The sequence below is a fragment of the Botryllus schlosseri genome, chromosome 16 (assembly GCF_051294905.1).
Source record: "Botryllus schlosseri isolate E-star chromosome 16, Bs_hap1, whole genome shotgun sequence".
Lineage (NCBI taxonomy): Eukaryota > Metazoa > Chordata > Ascidiacea > Stolidobranchia > Styelidae > Botryllus > Botryllus schlosseri.
Genome location: NC_137251.1, coordinates 17312752 through 17339283, shown reverse-complemented (window position 1 = coordinate 17339283; position 26532 = coordinate 17312752). Strand labels below are relative to the sequence as shown.

The 26532-nt window shown below is 40.9% G+C and overlaps 1 protein-coding gene across 1 annotated transcript; it reads right to left on the bottom strand.

Moving 5' to 3' along the window:
- LOC145459254 (annexin A4-like) lies at nt 1-25334 on the bottom strand. The gene is made up of 7 exons (XM_080337901.1): nt 25102-25334; nt 22890-22984; nt 22022-22168; nt 3828-3977; nt 2358-2534; nt 1392-1580; nt 1-245 (listed from the first exon to the last, which is right to left on the bottom strand). The coding sequence occupies exons 1-7, from the start codon at nt 25205-25207 to the stop codon at nt 93-95; spliced, it is 1017 nt and encodes a 338-aa protein (XP_080194027.1). The 5' UTR covers nt 25208-25334; the 3' UTR covers nt 1-92.
- Between the last annotated feature and the right edge of the window lie 1198 nt (nt 25335-26532).

The following is a 26532-nucleotide window of genomic DNA, read 5'->3' as shown; positions in this document are numbered from 1 at the left end:
TAATTCAAACAATCATATCTTATTGCGCATATATATGGTATCAGTCGCGTGACGTAACGGAAGAATAAAGTCGGAATAAATTGACGAAACGCTCATGGTGAGTCTGCGGGATGATCTTGTTGGTTGCCACGGATGATGGCCGTTAACAGCTTCCTGTACCCGCCCATCGTGTGTCCTTTGACTTTCGCTTCCAGAGTTCTGTTGTACATCTGCTCGTACGCGGCGCAAATGTCCCGGAGATCGACCTGAATGCAGTTGGCATCGCTGATAACTCAACTGATAAATTATGGGCAGCAGCTTTAACGCAGCTGATCCAACACAGTGGAGCTAGATAATCTTCAGCTTCATCTAGATTAGAATAAAATTACTGAATTCGGAAAAACTTGGAAATTGAATAAAATCCAACAAAAGTCAATTTCCGTTCATATCAAATCAGACATTATTCTCATAAACATGATTTGGACAGCCAGAAAATGTTCAGTTGATGGCGACTCAATTCCAAATCAGATTAGAATTATAGCTACACAGTCTATTACGAATTAGATTAGAATTAAAACGGTAGATACGCAGTTCTCTGCGAATTATACTAGAATCAGCATTACTGAATGCGCAAAAACTTGGAGTTTGAATTACATTACAAATTCCGAATCAGAAAGAACAATCTTTATATCAAATCAAAGTTCATTGTCGTAAACAAGAAAATGGCAAATGTCTGTACAGCAAACTTGACCCGTTTCGCACAATAAAATTATCCCGTAGCTATTTCAGGAAAACCAGAAATTCGATTAGAGTTGAAATGAGAGCGGAAAAAGATTTCACAAATTAGATTAGAATTAGATTACCGTAATTTCATTCAAATTACTCTAATTCAGGGGTCTCCAACGCAGTGCCTGCGGGCTAACGGCAGCCCGCGAGAGCCGACCGAGTCGCCCGCGGTCGCAGTCGCTAATATTCAAATGAGAGATTTGAAAGTCGAAGCGGAGAAGGGTTTCATATGAGCAGCAGTTGAACATGGGTCTGTCATACGAACGCAGTTTTCGATCGGGGCGTTGCTCGTCTTCGTACGCGCGGAGGCCTAACGGAAATCTAGTTAATATTCCAGAGTCTCGACGCGGAGATTAGCGCTTCGGCGCGCAGTGCGGCAACACAACGGAGCCCGGAGACGCTGGTGTGAGCCCCGGTGATTGAGAGTTTTCTGTTCTTGGTAAGGGGCGGAAACCCTGCCCAATGCTCTGAATGTTTAACTGAAGAAATCCAATTGAGCACGGATAAACGGCGGGAGTAACTGGTAGCCCGTCGCATAAACCAATACCCAAGAAGTAGCTCGTGGTTGTAAAAAGGTTGGTGACCATACCCCTGGTCTAATCAGACAACTAGAATCGTCTCCTCACCTCAGAACGAGACACGATGATTCGTGTCAGCATGTGGTGATGGCTACCAAGGCCCTCCATGCTCTTGTGCAGTCGGTACGCGAAAAAGGCCGGTACGCTCTCTGCGCATTTTACAGCCCATTTCAAGCCTTCCGCCAGATCGCCGGAAAATTCACGCTCTATAAAGTCTTTGATGTCCTCTTGGGTTAGCTGCAGGGATGGCAAAAGTAGTAGGTACTCAAGAAGATGTAGTAATAACGACGTAGACTTTACTCTAAGTTCAAGTAGAAATAGGAACATACAAGCAAGTAGAATTGGAGATGCGATTATTGATATACAACGTTTTTTTTAATTCTCCGGTTCATTTCAATATAAATTCCTTGTTCAATTGTATTGAAGTTCTGTAACCCCAAGGAGCAACTCGAAATAACTGAGTTAATCACAGCGAATGGAAAATTTCAATTTGCTACTCTACACTGCCCCCTTGCGTAAATATTCCACTGTGTGTTTTTCGATGTGGTAGACCTGTCGACGTGGTGCAAAAAGCCGTCAGGCGATAAGCGCCAAATCTTGTTTATTTAACAAACAATAACAATAACAACCACAGAAACAACAACAGCGACATGTAGACCTTGCAGGGTAGCCACATTGAATAGAAATAATCTATAAACATTATTGGCAGAGCCCATACAGAAAAACATTTGGTAAGTTATCATTGCGAAAAAGTACGGTACGCTATCAAACAGCTATACGATATGTGTATCGTTCTATTGCCGGTAGAGCTGGGCTGGTCAAAAGTGAGTGGCTGAGTGATTCGATTTTGAATCGAGTGTTAGGCTTCAAGCCGAGTTTACTATCGGGTATCACTCAAACTGCCGCCATAAGAGTATGGATAGTGTGGCTAGTTCAAATATGTGCGTCTTATGCAGAATTTCATCATGTGGGATAAACCGATTTGTCCTACTCATTTCGGCTTTACGTCCTCACCTCCGTGTAGGCGTGGAAAACCTTTCTCAATTGCGGATAGCCCTCGACGCAGCATAGGCTGATGAAGTTGTATCGCGGGTCGCTGGTGCCTCTCAACCTGGTGTAAGTCGTGTGGATTTCCCGGGCGATGTCACGCGCCTCTTGCTCATTTACGCGATTCGTGTTATTCCTATTGCCCTGATCAGGGAGGAAAACGATTAGCATGACATACAATACTGGAGCAGTTGGTAACTGCAGCGCGTGCGGAATGGGGATTGGATGATCTTGGATAATCACAGCGAGATCAGGGATACGTACGACGCTTGGATAAAGCAAACGGATGCTGAAGTATCGGAATGCAGAGCTGTGAAGTCTGAGATCAGTTGAATCCTCTCTTGATGCCTTATTAACCTCCCAAGCATAGTCGCTGCCATATATTTTTTCGTGGTATATGTAGGAAAAACTAATATATAAAAAAACTATAGAGTCAATTCAGAAAAAGTAAGGACAGTTCCGGACTCAGGGCCCCATCTATATCCCTGGATCGATCTAACATATCATGCCTTTCGAAGAAAAAAGTTTTGTTGGCCTGAGTAATCGGTCTTGCAATTATTACATAACCCTAACCCACAAGATCTAGTATCGGATGTCATTACGTCGCTCATATGACCGCGGACCCAATAACATATACGCTCAGAAATCACATTGTAGTTGGATACCGTAATACGATACAAATGATTGCAATGTATCATGTAATCGGACCAAACAAGTAGATAAGCCGCTTAAATGCGCTTGTGCATGCTATATACTCAGAGAATTTTGTGGGGGGTATCTCGGGACGTGTTAACAACAAACACCGATGAATTATTGAAAGCGCTGACACAAAGACATGCAACGACCTGCTCGAAATTTTTCTACAGGCTACGACTGAGCGGTTTTGACAGCACGAAGCAGTATCATTAAGGTGCGTAGCCTAGCGCACGATACAAATAAAATATTTCACAAATTAGATTTGAATTGAGTTGCCGACATTCTCCTCTTATGATTCACGGGTTCTTAACCTTTAATAACTCGCGGAACTTACACTAATCTGCAAGCTTTTGCGGAACCCCAAATCGTCACAGAGTCATAAAACCAAAATATACCGCAATACACATCTAACACATTACTGTAGATTACTGGTGCATAAAACCAACTGTGCACCAGCCCAGCGCCAAAAGAATCAAACCATTAAAATAAAATTTTTCAGTACATCAGTACGCAATAATAACACAGGCGCATTTAGTTTGATTTCAGATCCAGATACCAGCCTTTCCGCGATCCGGAAAATGATCTTGGCACTTTAGACACGGAATCGCATTAAATGTTGATAGATGAATATCATATTCAAAGTAGTAACAACTACGAATTAACAACTGTGAAGTTGTAAGAGTATGAAGATTTTGTTAACGCGACACACTGACAATAGCCAGACTCATCTCAAATATTTACTCGGCTTAAAGTGAAGGAAAACTTTCGAAAATCCCCGCTGGTATCGTCCGCTACGTCTCTCTCCAAGTCGATGCCATACTTGCTGGTATACTCTTCGCGGATCGCTTGCATCTCCGCGTGAGTTCTGGTTAGAAGCACCTCCACCAGAAGCTGAAATGGTGAAGTACGGAACTGCAATATGCAATTGAACGATATATTGAAATAAACTCGCTTATTTTCGGGGCAATCGTCAGCAACTAGTAGAGAATTGGAAAGAACATTGTACATCAACCATCGTATCACAAAATATAATATGAGTATGCGTGTGCGACTGGTCCGGCAGATGTCAAGACTCTCAAGAATATCGAGTCGATATCGCACTTTGAAAAAAATGCCGGCGTCGGTCATTTGAACTAAAAAAATATCAGAAATTTTCTTTACACCTCAGAGCATTGTAATTTAAAGTCGGAGAACGGAAACTTGCGATTGCCAGATTGATCTATTTCAGTGGTTCTCAACCTTTTTGGCTTCGCGGACCCCTTTTGACCGTCACGGACCCTCGCGGACCCCCTCAATTTTTAGTTCAATTTTAGCTCAATTATGGTGCAACTTACATCTGTCTTGTGTACATATCAACTGTAGGCTTGTGATAAAGAGCAAAATAGTGATTTTTCTCGAAAATAACATCATACTATTTATGTAGAAATTGGTACACTTTTATTATTTCAAAGCTAATTTTGCAGCCATATTTCTTGAAGTACATGTGGTCGTAAATCTATTTCCGCAAAGATAGATGGAGGCTAATGCAATATTAACGCATAACGCTTCCGACGATACTTTTGGTGTGATCGCAACATTTATGGCACCAAAATTAGGAAACATATATTTAATGAACATATCACGTCCAGCCTAGTCATTTTTATCAAACATCTCATCTTGAAGTGATTCTGGGATCGTGGTTATGTATATCACATGCCTCATAAAATGGATTTCGTGGCGAGGTTTCAATCCCTTCATTGGGACAAATTAGGGAAAATGCTTCCGAAATTTGTATTTCAAACGACTGTTCATTAATTTGATGAGACTGACAACTTGAAATCGAAAAGGTTTCGCAAACATTATGAAGTCACCCTGATTGACGTTATATCTCCATATTTTTGTTTTTTTCACAAACCCCAACAAAACGTATCTAAACCGCAATATGTTTGTATCAGTAGGTTATTGGCAATTTGGCAATGAAAATGAATTTGCACAGTAGGATATTTCATGTCAGACGATTATTATGATGATATATATATCAGTCATGGGGTATAGCAGTTATGCTGCGAAACTGCCTCATGCTTTCTCAAATTAAAAGAAATTAAAAATTAGTTCATCGATCACTTTAAAAATTTAGAGGTCTCGCGGACCCCCTGAAATTGCTTCGCGGACCCCCGGTTGAGAACCACTGATCTATTTCGTATAGCTTACAGGCGGCCAAAGTAGTTATTGCCGGTACACAAGAAGAAGTTGAGGTAACTTTTCTACTCGAGTACAGGTAGAAATAGTGATTTCAAAGTATGTAAAAATGCATCCATATGACTAGTTTTCACAAAACTGAGCAGCTGGTGCAAGATAGGCAACCTATCTCAGTACTTAGAAATGCAGAACTGTTTCGTAACCGACCACGCCTGCTTACAGGCGTCCAGATGCAGCCTTTCTAGTTATTACTATTATTATTATAATTGGTGAAAATTTGAGTGACGCTTTTCGCCTGTGAGGCCAGGTGAGTCACGGACTAGAATGAGCGATCGATATACCAAAATGTGGGCAAGACCCGATTTACAAGTAAAATACCACAAGATAGAACAAATTCTGCAACATGGGATAACATTTCGGGGATGATCAGTAGATTTTCGAGTGTTGCAGTGATTTTGAGCTCACGAACCCTGCCGATTAAAAAGTTCCGATGAAAATCATATCGATTGCAGTGCAGCAAAACATGCTCGACTGTTTCAGGTACTGCACAATGGTCGCATAGGTCGGTGTCGCTACATCCAATTTATATAAATCAGTGTTGGGATCAAGTCACTACCATCGAGTCACGAATCATTTCGAGTCATTGCACATTTTGACTCGAGTCAAGTCAAGTCACTCGATTTTTGGAGGTGACTCGAGTCAAGTCGAGTCAAGTCAAGTCAAGTCAAGTCACGAGTCAAGTCACATTTCAAGTCAAGTTGCTTTTTCGAAGTATATATGAGTCATGATTACGTCATTGTAATTTGCCAGCTGTCTGAAATACAGTTTGAGTGGTCATTGATTCCGAACCGATGACCGAATATAGAGTTGAATATACACGAAAGAAGGCGCTGTATCACTCACATATACGTAGAACTGTTAAACTACGTAATTGCATAGCCACAGTTTATAGTTACCAGCCGGAATAGAGAATTGAGGACCGAATTGATAAGATGCAATACATTACCCATTTACAAATAGATATGATACAATTCGGGCCTGCGCCAATGGTTGAGGACTAAACTATATAGCCTACGAATTCAATTTCAATAAAACAATAGGTTTAGTAAGGCTAAGAACAGAGAACGGAAACATACATTTTGCTATTTTATTACTTTACTTCTATAATTACGACAACGTAAGCTGTAAGCTTTGATGACTTCGTTTGCGGTCAATTTATTTGTGAGTAAACAATCGAGGCTCAGTGAAACGCACGATCATTGAATGATTGGTCACTCTCACGGGTTACACCAGCGTTTCGCGAACAATCCGAACATATGCAAGATTCAGTGATTTTTATCGACCACGATTATTTGATGACTTGAAATTGACTCGTGAATTTTGCTCCGAGTCACGAGTCAATCCCCATTTCCGATACGCCGAGTCAAGTCAAGTCAAGTCATTTTAGCAAATTGACTCGAGTCAAGTCAAGTCATGCGAAAAAGGTGACTCGAGTCTGACTCGAGTCAAGTCATGACTCGAGTCATCCCATCACTGATATAAATGCGCTTTCATGCGGCAATGGCCTGAACGAAGCCGAAATATTAATCGGTCGTAAAGCCTATGTCGATGCATCGATGGAAAGTGGCCAGCAGTCAATGATCTATGGAAATTTCGATAGTGACCTCCTCACTCAGTTCGTTGATATTCGGCTTTCCAGGTCGCTCTACAGTATTGACGTACGGTACTTTGGCTTTCGCCTCAGCGTGGCTAATTTCGTCTGTAAGCGTCTGAGAAGGGGTATTTTCGATATCGGTCCTCGCAGCTTGCCAAGCCAATTTATCGGCTAACTCATTACCACCGATATCAGCATGCCCCGGTACCCAGGCCAGGACAACGATGGCGCCTTTCTGAACCGCTTGATTCAGCAAGCGACCACATTCAAATAGAACATTCTGCGTTTACTGTGCCTGCAAGTCGGTCACAGCCAGGCCTGTTTATTTTTGGATATTGGGTTTTATTTTTGGAGATTCTCCAAAAATAAGATTTGAAAAACATCCAAAAATAAGCTTTTTTTGGATGAGGTTTTTTCAAGTTTTTTAGTGAAATGCACGAGTCAGAGCAGTGTAAATACTGTTGAAACAACCAGGAAACTCACAAATACGCACAAAAACAGCATGTGTGAGCGGGGTCTCCGAAACGCTAAAAGTACTTCCACTCACTGGAAGGATCAGAGGCGACACGACAAGGGTTGAAGAGGCGGCATGGTATGAAATCGTGCGAGTGTGGTGCCGGTGGGACCTTGTAACGCAGGCCAAATACCGCCACCTCTACAACAATAACTTCGTCTAACACGATGATGGGACTGAATGGTTACCTCCAACGGCAACAGGACTTGATCCAGGAAAAGAAAGGTATGTGACCCAACTTTGTAGACACATGTTGGTTGTCAATTAAGAAGATGACCTCTTGGTTGACTAGACACCGTGTCAAACTCCTCGGGGTTATAAAAGATAGAAGTCAGGCCTGTGCATCCTCTCCGCTGCAGTAGTGGATCCAACTAATCGTCCTCGAGCGCATGACCACAGAGGTGAGCACCACCGTCACAAAGATTCAGGGACTTGGCCATCTGATCGTGGAGGAGCATCAGGATGAGCTCCATCGCCTGGTCGAACGCCTTCGAGCTCGGTGCCCAGTTGAGGACTGGGACAATGACACCCGCGGCAAGGAGGTTCCTTTGGTCAGAAGGTGCTAGGCTCTCAAGTTCACTGAGTCACCCAATTTCGTGGAAGATCAGAGTGTGCACTGTGCAGTCCTCGACCTTCTCGAGAATAACGACGAAGAAGAGAAGCAGTCCACGTTCGAGGCAGCCAAGAGCCTTATAGCAGGGCTCATCGACGGCATAAAGAAAATTGAAGTTGCCGACAATGAAAGGGTTCTGCCCTGTCTACCACACTAAGTTGTGCAGCCTCGTAGGCATGACAGAACAAACACTTCTTGCTCTTTTAGATTCTAATAATATAAACAACAGTGATACATATATGTAAGCTGCTTTATTTGCAGCTCAGTGAATTGGTCGACAAACACCGGGGTGGGCTGTCGAACAAGTGGACACCTGAGTAGATAAAGAATATCGAAGACCAATTCCAATCCATGTCTGTCCGATACCAAATGGACGTAAATTTCAAGCTCATTATTGACGAGCGTCAGTTCTTTGGACCCACATGGCTCGATGTTTCCCACAACTGCGACGGTCGAAGCTGATTTCTCGAAAATCAACTGGGAGAAAGGCCTCTTCCGGGCGTCACCCACTGAATTTTATTTGGAGGGCATTCTCCAGGCCAAAGACTTTGTGACGAAAGTATCAGAAAGTTAGATCAAGATTACTGATGATGTCGATGTGTTGAAGAACATGAATACATGATAATATCATACTTTCGGTGAAGTTTCTATGTAGTATTAGGGCTAAAAACACCTTTATTTCTTATTTTTGGAGATTCTCCAAAAATAAAGTTTGAAAACATCCAAAACTAAGCTATTTTTGTTATTTTTGGAGAAATCCAAAAATAAGCAGGCCTGGTCATAGCGGATAGTACGCCCAGGCTGTCCGAGAGAATCAGATATGTTTGATGGTATGAGCCATTCTGGCAGATCCATTTTATAGCGTGGAGAATGGCTTGTGCTTCTATGGAGAAGATTGACTTTCGGGTGGAACACGGCTGGGAAAAGTTTATCATCAGCGACGGGATGGTAAATGCAAAACCGGCTCCCCCTGCTGATTTAGAGCCGTCAGTGTATATTTCAGTGGCATCGTTATATCGTTCGAATATGAAGTCCAGGACTATGGGTTTATGTGACAGAGGTGCGATATCTTTTTTAATGATTTTTGCAAGGTCTAAATCAATGTTAGGTGATTGCATCAGCCATGGAGGCCAATCTGGAAGAGTTATTCTTTCCAGGACAAGGTTATTCAGAGACTCGACGTTGGTGGCGATGTTGAAGGCAATGAATTTTGGGTTCATGAGGCTATATATCTTCTGCCAAGAGTCTTCAAGCACTCCTAATGTTGGGTGTTCGTGAGCCTTTCTAGTTATTTCATGATCAAGCATGGCATTGGTTGTGAAGATATTCAAATAAATGCTGCGAACTTTTGGAATGGGTCTTACGCTAGATTCCATATCGGCTGAATATGTCGGAGTTATCGGCGACGGTGCTATATAGTTATCGATTTTATCGATATCGAATCTAAAATACGATATTGGTCGGGCTCTGGTAATGACTCAAAAGAGAGAATAGTCGGAAGTCCTCTTCGAAAACTAACGTCCGCTAGAATGTAGTTAAACTCAGCCTATATACTCCGCTGAGTACGACTGATGTTTGTAGTGCCGAGATAGCGTAGTGGTAGGCTATAATCCAGAGCTGCAACACCAATGGGTTGCGGTTTCGAGTCCGAACTCCTACCTACGTGTTGGAGGTTTATCTAGGCTCCTCCTCGTCATCTTATCCGTGTATGCGGTATCTTATAAAAGCCTAGAAGTGGGCCGTGCCACAAGTCGGCAGCTACGGAATAGAAGTGAAGAAAATTGGCTTGGTGTAAATGAACATAGTAATCGACAGACACCATGAATGTCATAAACAACCACAACAACAACGACTGATGTTTTAACTTGGAAAGCGACTTTGGATCCGGGCGTAAGCGTCAATACCGATCAGAAATGCTCGTTACTAAATTCACGGCCCATAAGGCATCTCTTCTGATGTGAATGTGAACGATCGATTTTCCTAATCACGGTGTCACACGGTCCGGGAGATGTGCTAATAAAAGGTTGTCTACGGTTGATCTATTGATAACAATGTAACCAGACTATAGAGACGGCTTTATGTAATGATTCCAGAATCCATTAACCCTGACATTATCAAACAACATTTGACATTGTTACGCTATCGCGCAAATAAGCCCCAGATTACAATATTTTTGGTTCATTGAATCTGATTACGCACCTAAGCAGTAGATATGATTATAATCAGAGCGAAAATTATGAGATAAGATCTATTCTATACCAGTCATCTGGATCTATATACATCATGTTGTACATTTTACAATCTCATTAGTACATTGACACGCACAAATATTGTTGACTGGAATCTCCAGTATAAGTGTTAGACTTGGGGTGGCTAACCTGCGGCCGTAGATGGTAATTAGTGCGGCAATCGAGTCGAAACGTAATTCAATGAGTATGCCTTAGCGGCCGTCGACATGCAAATGGAATTTACGAATTGACTCTCGAATTTTTGAGTCTATGAATTGCCTCCCTTGAAATTTTCTTCGCGCTGGGTGCAACTCAATGCGACTTCATTTTTCGATATAATCATAGTAACGCCATTTGCAATCGGAGCCCCACAGTACAGATGTGAACAGAAGAGGAAATGACGCGCCCTATATAGCAATATCAACCTGGAATCGTGTGCTCCTCACGTAAGAATTTCGTTTCTGGTACGTTTGGGCGATTCCAATATCTTTCCACTATACAGTGGTCGGGAACCTTTTTCGCCTGAAGAACCATGTTGGCCCTATATTTTCCATTTTAACTCCCAAAAAGCCATACATGTCAATCAATTGTCACGTCACAATCGAAAATTCGTGACGTCATGGTAGTACTTGTTCGAGCTCACTACATGGGATTCGTCGTGGACGCAATATTTTCTCTGTAAAAACTTGTAGGCTGATATTCATACTGTGATAGCGCAATTCATCGTAAATAGATCAGAATTTATAATAACTGATATTAATCTAATATAACTATAGCAATGGTTCTGAAAATGTAATATTGCTCTACTCCTCAATTCTCAAAGTATTCGGCGGTAACATAAATGTTCCACTACAGGCCCACATTTCAGCAGCAGTACTATAGAAAACTACTTATACCAACGAAGAACGTGGATAGCGAAGCGTTGTTTGTAATTTGGATTTGTAATTGGAATGTCGCTTCCATGTCGTGTCCATCGAATTCGCGAGGGAAATTGGTCGATAGCGCTACAGCAACCTAAATTTGAGGATTTTGTAAAAGGGTCCGGGCCTTTAACCCTGGATACGCCACTGTCTTGACCTCTCAAATACATGTTTATGCTGCCACGAGAATAATAATTCTGGCCGTTATAAAAATTTACTAACAAGTTAGAGCAGTGGTTCTCAACCTGGGGGGGCGCGCCCCCCTTGGGGGGGGGGGGGGTGCGCGAAAACATCTGAGGGGGCGCGAAGAAGCGGTCAACTGAAAAAAAATTTACGCTCTGCGCGATTTAACTCCAATTCACGCGTGTTTCTCTATATATAGACCGAATTTAATATTTTTTAATTCTCTCATCAACAGTCATAACCTTCCATGCCATCAAAAAATCTGTTGGGGTTGCTAGCATCCCGGTTGGATTTTGTGATATGACGATAAGGGGGGCGCGAAATTTTTCACTATCATAAAGGGGGGCGTGTCTAAAAAAAGGTTGAGAACCACTGAGTTAGAGCAATATCGGTAAGATTGAGTGCAAAATTAAAAATATGTCAAAAGAGCCATATCTTACACCCAAAAGAGCCATATATGGCTCGCAAGTCATAGGTTCCCGACCACTGCACTATAGTATACCGACAATCCTGATGGGGGTCAAGAAATAACAGCATGCAACAATAACAATTGGCGCACCCGAAGATATACATCATCATTAATAACTTGCCTAAATTTTCCAAAACACCGCTCCATCAACTCTACCGGTGAATATGATCACATGGGCTGCGAAAGGATAAATATTTGATAACGATATGTGAGACTACCGGTACTAATATTAATGACGAAAATCATCCGTGAGTCTGAAAATCTTTCTCACCTTGCGCGACCATTTGGAACCCCAGAAACTATTCAGAACATGTGCATTGTGCAGTGAGCACTCGCGATTTCGGTACATATAGTAAGCCGATATGAATAGATATATTAGTCTGGAGTTCGCCGGAAATTGACATGGACAGCTTAACATGGATATTTGGCATCCAGTTAGTTCATTACGACTATGTCCCGGAATGCGGCCGTAGGCTACATGAGTGATTGAAATGCGGCCGTGAATAGCAAAAAGGTTGGCCACCCCTGTGTAAGAGCTACGGGAGCTTATTCTGTAATATCATTCAAATGCACATTTTATTATTGAGATAGCTGACCGAATCCGACTGGCATATGGTGCAAATTTGACGATGAATATGATGGTATGATATGGAATCATATTCGGGTGCAATTAATCATTCGCACCATAAGCGGATAGATGTGACTTCAGATTGGTGCGAGATTTACGACCTATCTAAAAACGGCATATGACCCACACGCAGTGTGCCAAATTAGGGTATTTTTCATTCAAGCAGTCGCATTATACCTAATGCCGCTGTTCATCTAGATTTCATTGACGGCAGACTTGGAGAACTAGATAATTCTATGCATAGACTAATTAGAACGAAATGCCCGTAATCTATCTCTAATGTAATTGGTGAAATGCTCCTATGCTGCAATTTTAATTCTAATCTGATTTCTAGCATTGCTATACAACTGTATAGTGCGAAGCGAGCCAAGCATGGTGTACAGACATTTGCCATTATCTTACTTACTAGAATGTACTCTGTTATTTGTTTGCGGTACTCATGATGTTTGTCGACTACAATAGTCATTTACACCAGGCTGATATGTCTTATGTTTTGATTCCGTAGCTGACGACTTGTAGTACGGCCCACTTCTAGGCTTTTATAAGACACCACTTACACGGATGCTATGGCGAGTAGGAGCCTATAGATAAACCTCCAACACTTAGGTAGGAATGCTGGGGTCGAACTCGGCCGGGCTCGAACACGCAACCTATTGGTGTTGCAGCTGTGGATTATACCACTACGCTATCTCGCCACCCAATGTAGTTTGATATGAACTTAGCTTGAATTTTGTTGTATTTCTTTCTAATCAGGAATTGAATTCAAGCCCCACGCTTTTACGAATACAGTAAATGTGATTTCAATCTAATTTGAAAGAATGTTTGGCCATAATTCCAATTAAAATATAAATTTGGAAAATCTAAAACTTCCTTTCATTGAAGCACACCATTGTGCGACGACCATTATAATGCGAAAAGGATGACGTTGGAATATATTGACGCAAAAATGCACGCACGTTTCCGGTAATATGCGTAAAATTCAAACGTAAAAGCAACAAGAGTGCGTGACATTTGCGATGAATGTGCAGGCTGAGTCGATTTATCGATTTTGGTGAGACGCTGCGTGACACCAAAGAAAAGGCCATGCCGCAGAAAACGTAACAAAGGGAGCGTTTCGTGATAATAACAACATAGTGTCCTATACGGGTTCAAACCGGAAGTTCGAGGCCTTGCTTCTGATTGGTCAGAAATTGTTGTTCTTGGCGACGACAGACTGCGTGCGTCGTCGTCAAGGGTATGCTGACTGCTAAAGATGAGCATGGATTAGGATTAGGTTTTGAAAAAACAGGATTTGTGAAATTTTTTTCGGATTTGGATTGGATTTGGATTAGACATTTTTTTTCAGAACGGATTAGGACTTGGATTGGATTTACCTTTTTTCTGGGAGACTGAAATGTCGTGTGGCGAATGGCGACAAACTTTATTCATATCAGTTATTAATGTACTTATGGTTACTTTACTAGGATATCTTGAATCAAGTGAATCGTTGGTTGTGAAAGAAAATTTGCGAATCCCTCCATTGCATAAATTAGTTTTTTTTCTGAATGTCCAGTTAGAATCGGATTAGGATTGGACATGGACTTGAATATGAAAAAGTTATGGATTAGGATTTGGATTTGGATTTGAAAGTTCGGATTTGGATTGGATTGGGACATAGAAATTTCAAATCCGCTCATCTCTGCTGACTGCGTTAGTCCGCAAGGAATGTAAACAAAAACATTGGATGGAATCGCTATTGGAGGTATAAAACTTCAATTCACAATTGAATGCTATATTCATATTAAAAGATACCCGAATCTTTTGGTCAGAGACTCGTAATCGTCAGGGTAATCGTCAGCAAAACGAATAGTATTTTAGGACCGTGAGGAAGTTCCAGGCACTGTCAGGATGAATTTGTTATAGGTTATTCGTCGTGATATTACCTAGCTAGGTTATCGTAGGCCCCGATCCAGCCTTGAAATGAAATTCGGACTCATATGTACAGAAATATCGCATGAATTGATTGTATCACTGGATTACGGCATAACAGGTAGCTGTAGCTTCAAGACGTTTGCACAGCCTGCAGAAAAGCTTCCTTTTCCAGTTCTCCCCAAAATAGCATTAGAAATTGTTTGAAGCGGGCCCGGAATCGCTTCGATGTCACAAATATGTTTAGCCCCGACCATGATGGACCTAAAATCCCGATCACGCGGACGAGGTCCGCGGATGCGGTGTGTAGATTTTAAGATTCGCGACTTGCGTGGACCAGCGGACGGCCATAATGTACGCGATATACGGACAAGAAGAGTGTTATCATAGAAATCACGGATGTCGATTGCAGGAGGCACGCAATGAAATGCTACGAGAACGCTTCGTGTGTTTTGTCATACGATCTGATACTACTTAACGAATAGGAATCAAGTATTTCAATTTACGCATAGACAGTCCATTCGTGATAGGTCGGTTCCGAACCTTCCAGATTGCAGACAATAATTGCATGATGCAATAATTGATTGCCTTGCGTATAAGATAACAAACCCAGGTAACGATAGCCACGTTGACATGAAAACCATCCGTTCCAATTTACCATAATCCGAGTTTACTGGCAATCTTCGTGAAGCACGATCGCTTGCGATGACTATTAACATTACAAGTTCAAATTTCTGACCGATTTGAGCAGGACCAAGACTCCATGAGATGGGCCACGGAACATTTTCAAACCCGAAAATGAGCCCCCAAAAAGTTGAAAACCCCTGGGTCGGTGGTTAGGGTTAGGATTAGGGGCCTCCATAAGTACTGAGTTCACTGTCAAAATTAAAATAACCTGTATAATACAGGCATTTAAATTTTAGGCGGGTCTTCATCCAACCATGTATATTACCCGTAAGGTATTGAATTGACATCAAATCGATGTAAATCTCACCACCAAACCATTACCACAAACTACAAATACGCATCGACGCGTCTTATCATAAACCACCCGCAATTATCGACCGAGTTGTCACGGCGTGGCACTAATATCGACAGAATACCGATGCCATTAGGAAGCCCGTTTTTTCGGAAAATAGCACGTAACGTACGTGCCTTTCTCGTGTCTGCTGGACGTAAATACGGTGGGAGGGATGACGCTTTATTCCCAGTAAATTCGCCCATCGCTCCTGTGGATTGGAAAACATATTCGAGCAGACATATGCCACCTACCAGAGAGTCGGACAACCAGACATTTTCAGCTTTTCCCAGTTAGATTAGATAGAATTATAGCTACGCAGTTTTCGTTTCCAAATTACACTAGACTTAGAATTACTGCATTGACAAAAACTTGGCACTTGAATTCAATTCCGGATTAGAATGAAATACAACACAAATCAAGTTCGCTTCATATAAAATCAAATTTCATTCTCATAAGTGCGAGAAAAACAAATTCACACCAATCTTGGGCCCGTTTCGCACAATACAGTAGGCCAGGGGTGTCAAACTCAACTTGCGTCGCGGCCCGGATTCAAACCTTCAGAGCACTCGCGGGCCGGACCGGATCTAATGATTCCAAAATGTTGCCTAAAAATGCATGCCCGTGTTTTCACTTGAATACTCAATTACTAAGCCTATATACATTATAATAATCACGGTATATCACGAACCATAGGGTTCTATTCTTTCAAGACCTTTATTCGCAAACAATGAAATTGGCAAAATTTCGACGATTGGTCGATCGAACAATGAAATAAACTGTTCAAACAGCGGCTTTACCGACGATATACGTTGGCATATTGCTACGATTGCTTTGTTTTAGTAGTAATCCGATGATATAGTCATGGATATGCCTTTTGAGGAAGGCAAGCGATTTAACTGTAAACATAGACGTTGACATCTCGTTCAATATTTTTGTATCGTGATTCGGGTTTCTCGGAGCTGTTAAGTCATAAGCGCAAAAGGTGTGCGACCACATATATTTAAATTAGAGTTTTGTGTCATATTAATATCTTCCATTTAACCTGCCTAAAGCGGTTTCTAACTGACGTTTTAACATCTGCAAATAACTACTTTGTGGTCCGTTTTTTCAAAAAACTTTGAACTCATTTTGCACTTTTTGCCTTCTCGGAACCAGATGTCACTGGCAGCGACTTATTGTGATGGTGACTACGGTGTAAACACAACACCACTGTCGGATGGTTATAATGCGGCCTACGAGCATAGTCAACATTTTCCGTCTTGAGGGATCGTTTAATGAAAGTATTTCGTACTAAAAACCTCAGCATTTGTTAAAATTGTGATGGATAACGCGGCTATTTTTCATAATCTGGTCGCGGGCTGGATGAAACCGTCTGTCCGGTCGTATGTTTGACACCTCTGCAGTAGGCCGACTCCCGCGGCACTTCAAGTAAAACCAGGAATTAGATTAGAATTAAAATTAGAGCATAGACACGTTTCACAAATTAGAATTAGATTACCGGTATTTCGCTCTAATTATTCCAATAAGACAACTAGAATTATCTAATTGTCCAAGTCTGCGTGGGGGTATTGGTGTTGATAAAAGATTGATACGCTACCTTGCTAAACTCGACGTGGAAGCCATTACGTAATCTCGAGCGATTCCAAAGCCTATTAATTGTTTCTACTTCCAATTGAAACAATCATGACCTGATTTGAATACTCGGTACCTTAGTATTCCCTTAAAGTGTTATACGTCTATACCTCTATTGAATGAGAGGAGTGAGTTCATTGACCAGTTCTATAATGCGCACCTAATCAGAACTTGTAAAGCGGTTTAGAGATAGATTAATCGCTCTCAACTCGTATGACAATCTTCAAGCCTTCCGCGAACCTCAACTTTCCACCTAGTCACAAAAACAAAAATCTACCATATTGCACATCTGATACATTACTATAAAATACTATATAGTGTACAGAATGAAATTAGATGCAATATGCATCAACAACAGCGTTGAAAGAACAAAACCATGAAGATATGGTCTTTACACAAAACAAAAAGATGATTATGAATATTTACTGCGAATCACTGTGACCTCTGCAATATAAGTTGAGTGTGTGTCGTTACCTCCAGCTAACCCCTGAGACAGGCTCAGCGAACCCATGTGATATGTCATGGATCAAAACCTTTTTACAACTGACACTAGGATCATAGATGAAGGATTTTTTACACTTGACAGTCGGACAGGCCAAGTCGACAGGGATCAAATTAAGCTTCCGTTGAAACGGCTGAAACGCAATAGGAATTTTAATGACAGCGATCTACATGAATTTCCCGCGAAAGTTGAACGGAAATCAAGTTTAAAACGCTCTCGAGGGACGCGCTGTCATTCTATATTACAACGTTTACCGCAAAGTCGTGTGTATACGCCGAGTGAGATCAATGGAGAGACGGTTGATGTGTTTGCCTTTGTCGCCCCACGTAAGAAAAGTTCAGCAAATTTGCATCGCTGAGAATTCGGTGTGATGCGTCATGCATTGCGTTGCTATATACTATTGCAAGTAGAAGTAGCAATGTTCAAGACATGCCAAAACTAATTCAAAGAAAATGAAAAGTTTATAAGGTACTGGATCAGGGTCGCCGACTCAAAACGGGTCTCGGGCCACTTTTCAAATTTCGTAGAGGCCGCGGGCCACATGAATTCAATATCTAGATAAAAGAGACCACACAGTTTAACCACGACTTTAAAACTTTACGTCAGTACAACGCTTTGCTGTCTAACATGGGTGACGGGCATATTTACTACTAAATAATTAATATTTCAATATGAATATAATATTCCATTGTACATTAAAGTTCTGTACCTCCAAGAAGCTCGTCAAATATTTTATTTAAGAAGTACGAATACAACAAAACGTTGAACTGTGAGCTGCGTACGATACCTGACAACACTCTTGAGCGACCAAAGAATCGATATTGGGGTTATAGCTGGACACGGTACTTGCTGAAAAACTACATCCTCGTAACGCTTGATCTTGAGGGGGAGCCTCAAGTCGGTTTCTAAGCGTTTCGGTCTTGGCAATGTCTGGGTCTGGAATTACTCGGCCATATTTACCAACAATGTGTACTCCAATGACTCCGCTTCTACCGCGTGGAATTAGGCCAATTTTGTTACGCATCGTATTTATAGACAAATAAACAGATTCATGGTTGTAGTGTATGTGGGGTTAATGGCGCTTGACTACTATGATCTTGTGCACCAGACCACTTCGAAAATAATATTATACGCAAAAACTGAATTGATCGGTTGACTAATACGAATTCAATATAACAGGCTGAATTAGGGCCCATACCGTCGTGTCAACATGGTTCCGTCTGGCCGCGCCAACAAATTCATGGTGTAGTCAGTAAAATATGAAAACATATTTTTAATAAATTAAAATTTTTCTAACCCTAACAAATTCACTTCTACTGACTGGAATTGACCCAAATTTGGTTGGAAGCGTTTATTATAGCCCACATCACAATTTTATCAAATAGCCAGTAAACAACCCTATGATCACCTCTGTACGATACGCACGCATTTCATTTGTAAACGGATTCGCACAGATACGACCTAAACATATTTATAAATTCAAGCGAGATACGGCTTACCAAGCTTATCTGATTAGCACTGACTAGGAACAAAATTGCTGCCAGAAAGCATAGTGAATTATGCAGAACGCAGCTAATTAGAAGTGGCGTTGTCCTCTGTCTATCGAGCGAAAGCATAATATACTGTGGATAAATGAATATAACATGTGTTCACGAACGCATAAATGAGTGAGTGTTTTGGAAAGCGCCTATTGTTATACTGGTACAGGTATACTGAAACGCAGTGCATTGAAATCGTATACTAAATTATGGTAACGAGACTGTTTAATAATTGATCAGCCGAATTTAATCCACATCGCAATTACCTGGCGCTGAAGGGCCGGCGACCGGGCTCTGCATTATTAATTGGAACTATTTTGTAAGCAACAGACCAGATACATTAACGTAAAACAGACCTTGATCGCATTACGGGTGGATATAACAGAAAATATCACCCGATTAAGTGGAACAGCACATATCTGGGTATGATGCAAGCCAGAAGCCGGACTCGTACGACTTGATAATTCTAATTCTAAATTTTCTAAGTATTCAACTCTGACCAACAGAAGACTTGCTACGAAGTGTGACCGAAACCAAGATGACAATCATAATAATAATGGCATCGTTGATATTGTTGGAAATTGGGCAATGAGTCGGCTGTTATGACAATATCAATTTGAGGGTAGGATCAAAACACTTGAGATTGGGCTGTACGGATTTGGTGGAATCCAACCTCAGTTCTAATCTGCATATAATGAACAGCTACAGTTTAAAACAAAATTTAGTGCGATAGGAATAAGGCAGGCGGGAACGCAAGAGCATTGCGCAAATTCAACATTCTATTTAAAGCATGATGGTATTAGTCCGTACCAATATGCATCACTATATACCCCACTGTAAAAGGATGATACGGCTTGTCTCCGACCAAACACTATAGATGGCTAGATATATGCCCGTGAATAATCGGACCACGCAATATGTAATGGACTATATTAGCAAACCAGTACAAACTATACCAATCTAGATAGTTGGCAGAACCCCTAGTTACTGGTAATTTGTGTAGTTCTAGTACTAGAGTTGCACGTTAAGAAAAATAGTTGCAGAACAGCTAGAAAACACGTGTCGTCGTTTGGTGTGAATATCATGATACCGGTAGGGTTGCATTTAAAACAAAAGGTTGTTTGAAAAACTTTGATTAAAACATGTTTTAAAATTATCTTCAACAAAGGCCTTAAAAATTGTATTTTTTGAGTTGTATAATTATGCCATATTGGTGCAAATACTTTCCAAAAAACATGTTGGATGAGCCTACGACGATTACCACCTGATATAGCAGACTTATACGATATGGGATGGTAGGAACCCGCGAAAATAGTCGGTTCAATAGCTAAAGTACGTACTACGTAGCTATAGAGCAGGGGTCGCCAACTCAAAACGGGTCGCGGGCCACTTTTCAAATTTCGTAGCGGCCACGGGCCGCACGAATTCAATATCGATATAAAGTAGGTAACCACGTTTTAAAACTCTACGTCAGTACAACGCTGTGCTACCTAACGTATGGCGATGGGCATAGTGATCATAAAAGAAGTAACATTTTAATAAATGAATAAAAATAGAACAGAAGATCACCGTCATCAATTTCATTTTATTTTGAACTCTGAGCTGTACACGATACCTTGAAACGCTTTTTGAGGCTAGCGAGATACGTTACTAGATGAAAGACCATCTCCACGTAAAGCTTGATCTCGTGACGAAGCCCTAAGCCAGTGGTTCTCAAACCTTTTTAGACATGTCCCGCTTTATGATACTGAAAATTGTCGCCCCCCCTATTATCACATCACAAAATGCATCCATAAAGCTAGCAATCCGAACGGATAGTTTAATGGCATGGATGGTTATGAATGTTGATGAGATAATTCTTGAATATGAATTCGGGACTGTACACAGAGCAATAACTATAAGTATGAACTCGAGGTAAATCGCGCGGTGCGCGAAAATTTTTTCAGTCGACTACAGCTCCGCGCCCCCTTCAGATGCTTTCACGCCCCCACAAGGGGACGCGCCCCACAGTTTCAGAACCACTGCCCTAAGCGGTTTTCTAAGCGTCTCGGTCTTGGCAGTATTTCGGCCATTGCAGGTCAATTTCAGCATTTGCAAAATGTTTTCTTAGCTTTCTTCCGAAATCTCAAAGCAAGTCGCGGGCCGCAAAATATGACCTCGTGGGCCGCATGCGGCCCGCGGGCCGCGTGTTGGTGACCCCTGCTATAGAGAATTGGTACGGAACGCATGTTCTGATGATGATGATGATGATGACCGCCGAACGTAAAAATGCTGCATGACCTTGTAGTTTTGATTAATAATATTTTTGGTCCGTATATGACAGGGGTTGGAAGCCTATTTTATCAAGGTGCAATATTTAGCCTATATTTGTCAATTTCAATCCCCTGTGACGTCACAATTGAATAATCGTCACGTCATTGCTTGAAAAAATAAACAATAAAAACATGTTTTAAAAAAGGGCCTTGTTTTAAACATGTATGTTTTGAATTGTTTTTTAAAATGCAACCCTAGATACCGGTGTTCCGTTATGAGATGTTCTCGAAGTCATTGCTAGCTCAGAGTCATCACTACTAACACTGGAGTAGACAGAAAGTGGGATTTGGGGGTCGAAATTCCTCCTACTTCGCGTTCGCTTCCTGTGGAAAGCCAATCCGATTCAGATAAAATGAATTTATTGAGTTGCTTCGGAATGCAATCTCTAGTTAGTTGTGTTTTAGTTAGTTAGTTGCGGAATTTTAGACGTACTAGTTCTAGCTCTAGTTGCGAGCTTTGTGGAGTGCGGGTAGTTATAGTAGTAGTTCTGGTTCGGATTTGTGCATTCTCAAAATTAGAAGGAATGACGTATTCATTTGTGAAATGTCGCTTAAACTAGTACGCGTAGTAATTCCGTGGAATACGTCAAACGTAACGTAACCGCATCGGGACAAATATCGAAAGACAAACTCACTCTCTCATCCGTCCCGGGGCCTTTTGTCGCCCTTTTCAAGCATTTCGCGTCGTACACCACAGGTTCTTTAAACAACGCCAGCAGGAGCTGCTTAAAATCGGGAGAGAACTGGATTTTCAGCTCGGCTTTGAATTCTTTGATCAGATCCTGCGAAGACACGTACGCTTTGTTTGCAATTGCAATTACGTCACGCCACAAGCGCAAATGTTATATTTGTTAGTCTTTCTACAAATTATCAATCGCATCAGCCAAAGGATCATGATAAAATAAGGACGTCGGTGTATTTACATTGCAATTGGGGTGCGAGTTCATTTCCTATGTCGCGAACCCCTTATGGTTTTCGGATTGCGAATAATCGTGTTCGTCGAAAACAAACATTTCAATGCTGCTCAAATCTGAGGTGGTTTTTGCAATAACACAATTAACTCAAGCATACGTTTTACCTGCTTGCACTACTTACTGAAGTGGTTATAATTTAGAGTTCAGCCCGCAATACTTACTTCTACACATAATTAGACACTGCTTTACTTCTGCTTTTACTTCAGTACCAACGATCGCTACTTTGACCAGCTCTGGTTTACAGTCTAGGCGTACTCCCACATCCACTTTACTTTGAGAACCAGCATTCTATGGTAATGTATTGGATGTGTATATGAATACTATGTCTGCGCTTAAGATTACCGGACCACGACCAGACATATATCGAGCTCGCCTGCCGTCACACGCCACCCCATTTTATCGCTTGTCAATTATATTATCTTCTGTTAGCCTACTCATTCAGTATGCAATGTGCATGCCTCTTATTTGTATCGCCTAGGCTCGGGTGGGTGTCTGTTTTCAAAGACTATACTGTGTGAACGCGCTATACCTTTTGATAAATCGAATGAAAAGTTTTTTTGAGCTCCTGTCTTTGTGCGTTGTTGCATGAGGACACCACCGATATAATCAAGTCTTCGTCCGTCCCTAAAATTACAAGATTTTTGTGCTAAACATAACTGTAGCTATCGCATGTCGCATATGTAAAACAATAAAGTCAGCATATAACATACAGTGAAAACTGAGCGATTAAAAAACACAACGCATGAGAGTGAGACGTAAATGCCGTAAGTCGTAAGGACAGAGAGGAAGTTCTCAAATAAAACGAAATAAATGTTTACTAATGTATTCTAGTCTAACATAGACACAAGCTGAGATAAGTAGATTGCTGGAGCTTGTAGGCACAGTGAAAAATAAGAATAGTATAGTATTAAATAGTATATTGAAGTTCTTCACCTCCAATAAGATCTTCAAATAGTATAGTGTCAATAGCAGGCTAGTATATATAGTATGCTATACAATTACACATAAGACACTTTGGCATCGTTTGGAAAAGACAAGGCTGGATTTTTCATAATTTCGCAACGGCGCCGGGGGAAAATTACCATTACCATACAATTTTGTCTGATGGATATTCTATAATGCGTGACTCGGTTTTAATAACGTCGGCAGATAGCATGATTCTGAATTCCCAACATGGCGTCACCGAAATTTAATTTAGCGCGGACTATCAATCAAGTTGGTTGCAGGTACAGAGTTGAATAGAGTAAGACTCCATTCTACTCGGTGGATCATATACACTGAATTCTGGCACACTGTAAAAGCTCATACTTACAAAGGTTTTATCAAGTGGTCTAACACAACAGTGCAAATCGTACACATGACATTCGTGCGATGTGATGTACACTAATTTGTGGCTAAGATGCGATGTCGCGTTGTTTGTCAAATGTCAGTGTACCGGTATTGATTCCGGTCGAGTAGCGACAACCGATATTGTCGAGTGACTAAAACATACGCCTTTTACACTGCCAGATATGTTATCAACCAAAAATATAGCTTCGATACATTCTTAGAACTGTAGGTTGTTCGTAACCCAGCAAATATACTGTAAAAGGATGTGTATTGTGTATGTTCCTAATTATTATCATACTAATCGAATCTAAACTTGACACAAAACCGAATCACTTATTTACTCGCTGTTTGCTTAACGTTATTCGTCCATAATGGGTATTTCTACGGCGTAGATATAAGGGTCTGTTACTTACACGTAAACCGCGACATTTAATCCGTTTGATACAGGAGAAACGCATAAATTATGCAGAATGCATCGAAGCTGTTGCAGACACGTAGGTAAATATGTAAGCAAGCAAAACAATGGTAATAATTCACGAGTTTGAAAAGATGTATATTGTCAACCCGACGAACGGGGATTGAAAAGTCATTGATTACGAGTGTTCTGTTCTTTCCAACATACAATATGATTCCTACGACGTTACGTTTGTTTAGTGTTCTGTATATTAATGATTTACATGAATTTGCAGGAGCCGTGTGCCAGACTTCGACAACTATATAGCCAGATAATTGCAGTTGCTGATCGGACCAAATACCGGTATCTATGGTCGAACTTTTAATTCTAATCTGAATTCTAGCTATCCTAAAAATGCTAGAGAAAAGTGTAGCGCGAAACGACCCACGCTTGGTGTGCAGACATTTGTCATTCTCGCGCCTATGCTCATAATTAGATTAGAATTAGAATTATAGCTCCACGGTGTGTTTCTAAATTAGAGTAGAATTATAATGAGTGAGTTCACAAAAACCTGGGATTAAATCGAGTTCAGTTCATATCAAATCAGAGTTTATGCACGTAAGCATAAAAACGGCAAATGGCTGTAGACCAAGCTTGGCTCGTTTCACACTATACAGTTCTTCTGTAGTATTTTCAGTTAATCAGTAAATCAGATTAGAATTAAAATTGGAGCAAAAAATAACATTTCACAAATTACAATAGAAATTAGATTACCGGCATTTCGCTCTAATTTGTCTAATTATACAATTGGAATTATGTAGTTGTCCTATAGTTTGCTTATGAGAATAAACCTTTATTTGATATGAATGTACTAGAATTCTGGTCTAATGCGGAATTTAATTCCATTTACATCAAGTCTCGTTATTTTGGAAAACGCTATGTAGCTATAATTCTAGTTCTCATCTCAGGTAAGCTGAAAATTTTCAAGTTGATCAACTCTGATATTGATAGCACTCACCTATGCCTTGCACGGCACTCCACAGACTGGCGGCTGCCTCTTTTGCATCAAAATCAGATTTCTTCGAAATGGTGCACTTGTTCCGCCTCCTGCTATTCGTGGACATGATCCGTAATCACAGATATTAACTACAGATGATGCCAGACAACGAAAGGTTGCGGTCCGTGTGAACACGAACTGTTTTAAAAAAGGAATGTGAACCTGAACCTGAATACAGTACATTGATAGTGATAATGCTAATACTACGCTACCGTAAAGTATAGGGGAGGCCAAGGCGAGTGTCGATTGAAGACAACTAGTCGTTTTGATTCCTTCCGATCTTTTCATAATATCGCATTCTTATGGTGTTCTGAATTGATTACTTTTATTATTAAAATTGAGTAATATATTCAAATTGAAATGAACCCGAATATTTTCGGCTGACACTCGTCAGGGGTAATCGTCAGCAACTAGTAGAGAATTATATAGAACATTGTATGTTAATACTATCGTATCACAAACTACGACGCCAGAGAGAACGCTCCGGTTAGTCGAAATTTCTAGGTGATGACGTCATATTTTATGATACGATTGTTGATACAGAATGATCTTTCCAATTCTGTACTAGTTGCTGACGATTACCCGTGACGAGTGTCAGCCGAAATTATTAGGGTTCATTTTAATATAATTATAGGCCTACCATTCAATTGCATATTGGAGTACTGTATCTCCTACAATGTATGAGCATGAACATAGAACAATGATACGACATCATATAGATTTATACAATATACATATCATTAGACATATAACCCTAATTGCGTACATTTGAAGGGCAAAGTAGATTTCTAATAACATTAATGGAAGTGTGCTTGTCCCCAGACCCATAAAAGGCCTTTGTTTACACTACAACTGGAAAACTACATTGTGCCTTATGACGCCTGTCCTTATTTTTGACTTGCGACCTCATCTTATCTTTACTTAAGCGCTCACTCACAGGTTACGAGCGGGAGCGATGACATTCCTTTAATTATCATGTAGATTCTTTAGTCCAGCGGTTCTCAACGGGGCGTCTGCGGACCCCTGGGGGTCCGCGAAGCAATTCCAGGGGGTGCGCTAGACCTCTAAATTAGCAAAATGATTGTTAACCTAGATTAGGTTAAGCATGAGAGAGTATTACTCCACAACTTCTACAACCTCATTACTCACATCATCAGAATAAACGTATGACATGAAATATCCTCACTGTGCAAATTCATTTTAATTGCCAATAACCTATACTGATACAAACATCTTGCTCTTTCGTGACGTTTTGTAGGAGTTTGTGGAAAATATTATAATATGGTGATATAGTAAGATCAATCAGGGTGACTTCACAGTCAGTGTCACCAAATTAGTTAAGTGATTTGAAATAAAAACTCCTGAAGTATGTTTCCTAATTTTTCCCAATGA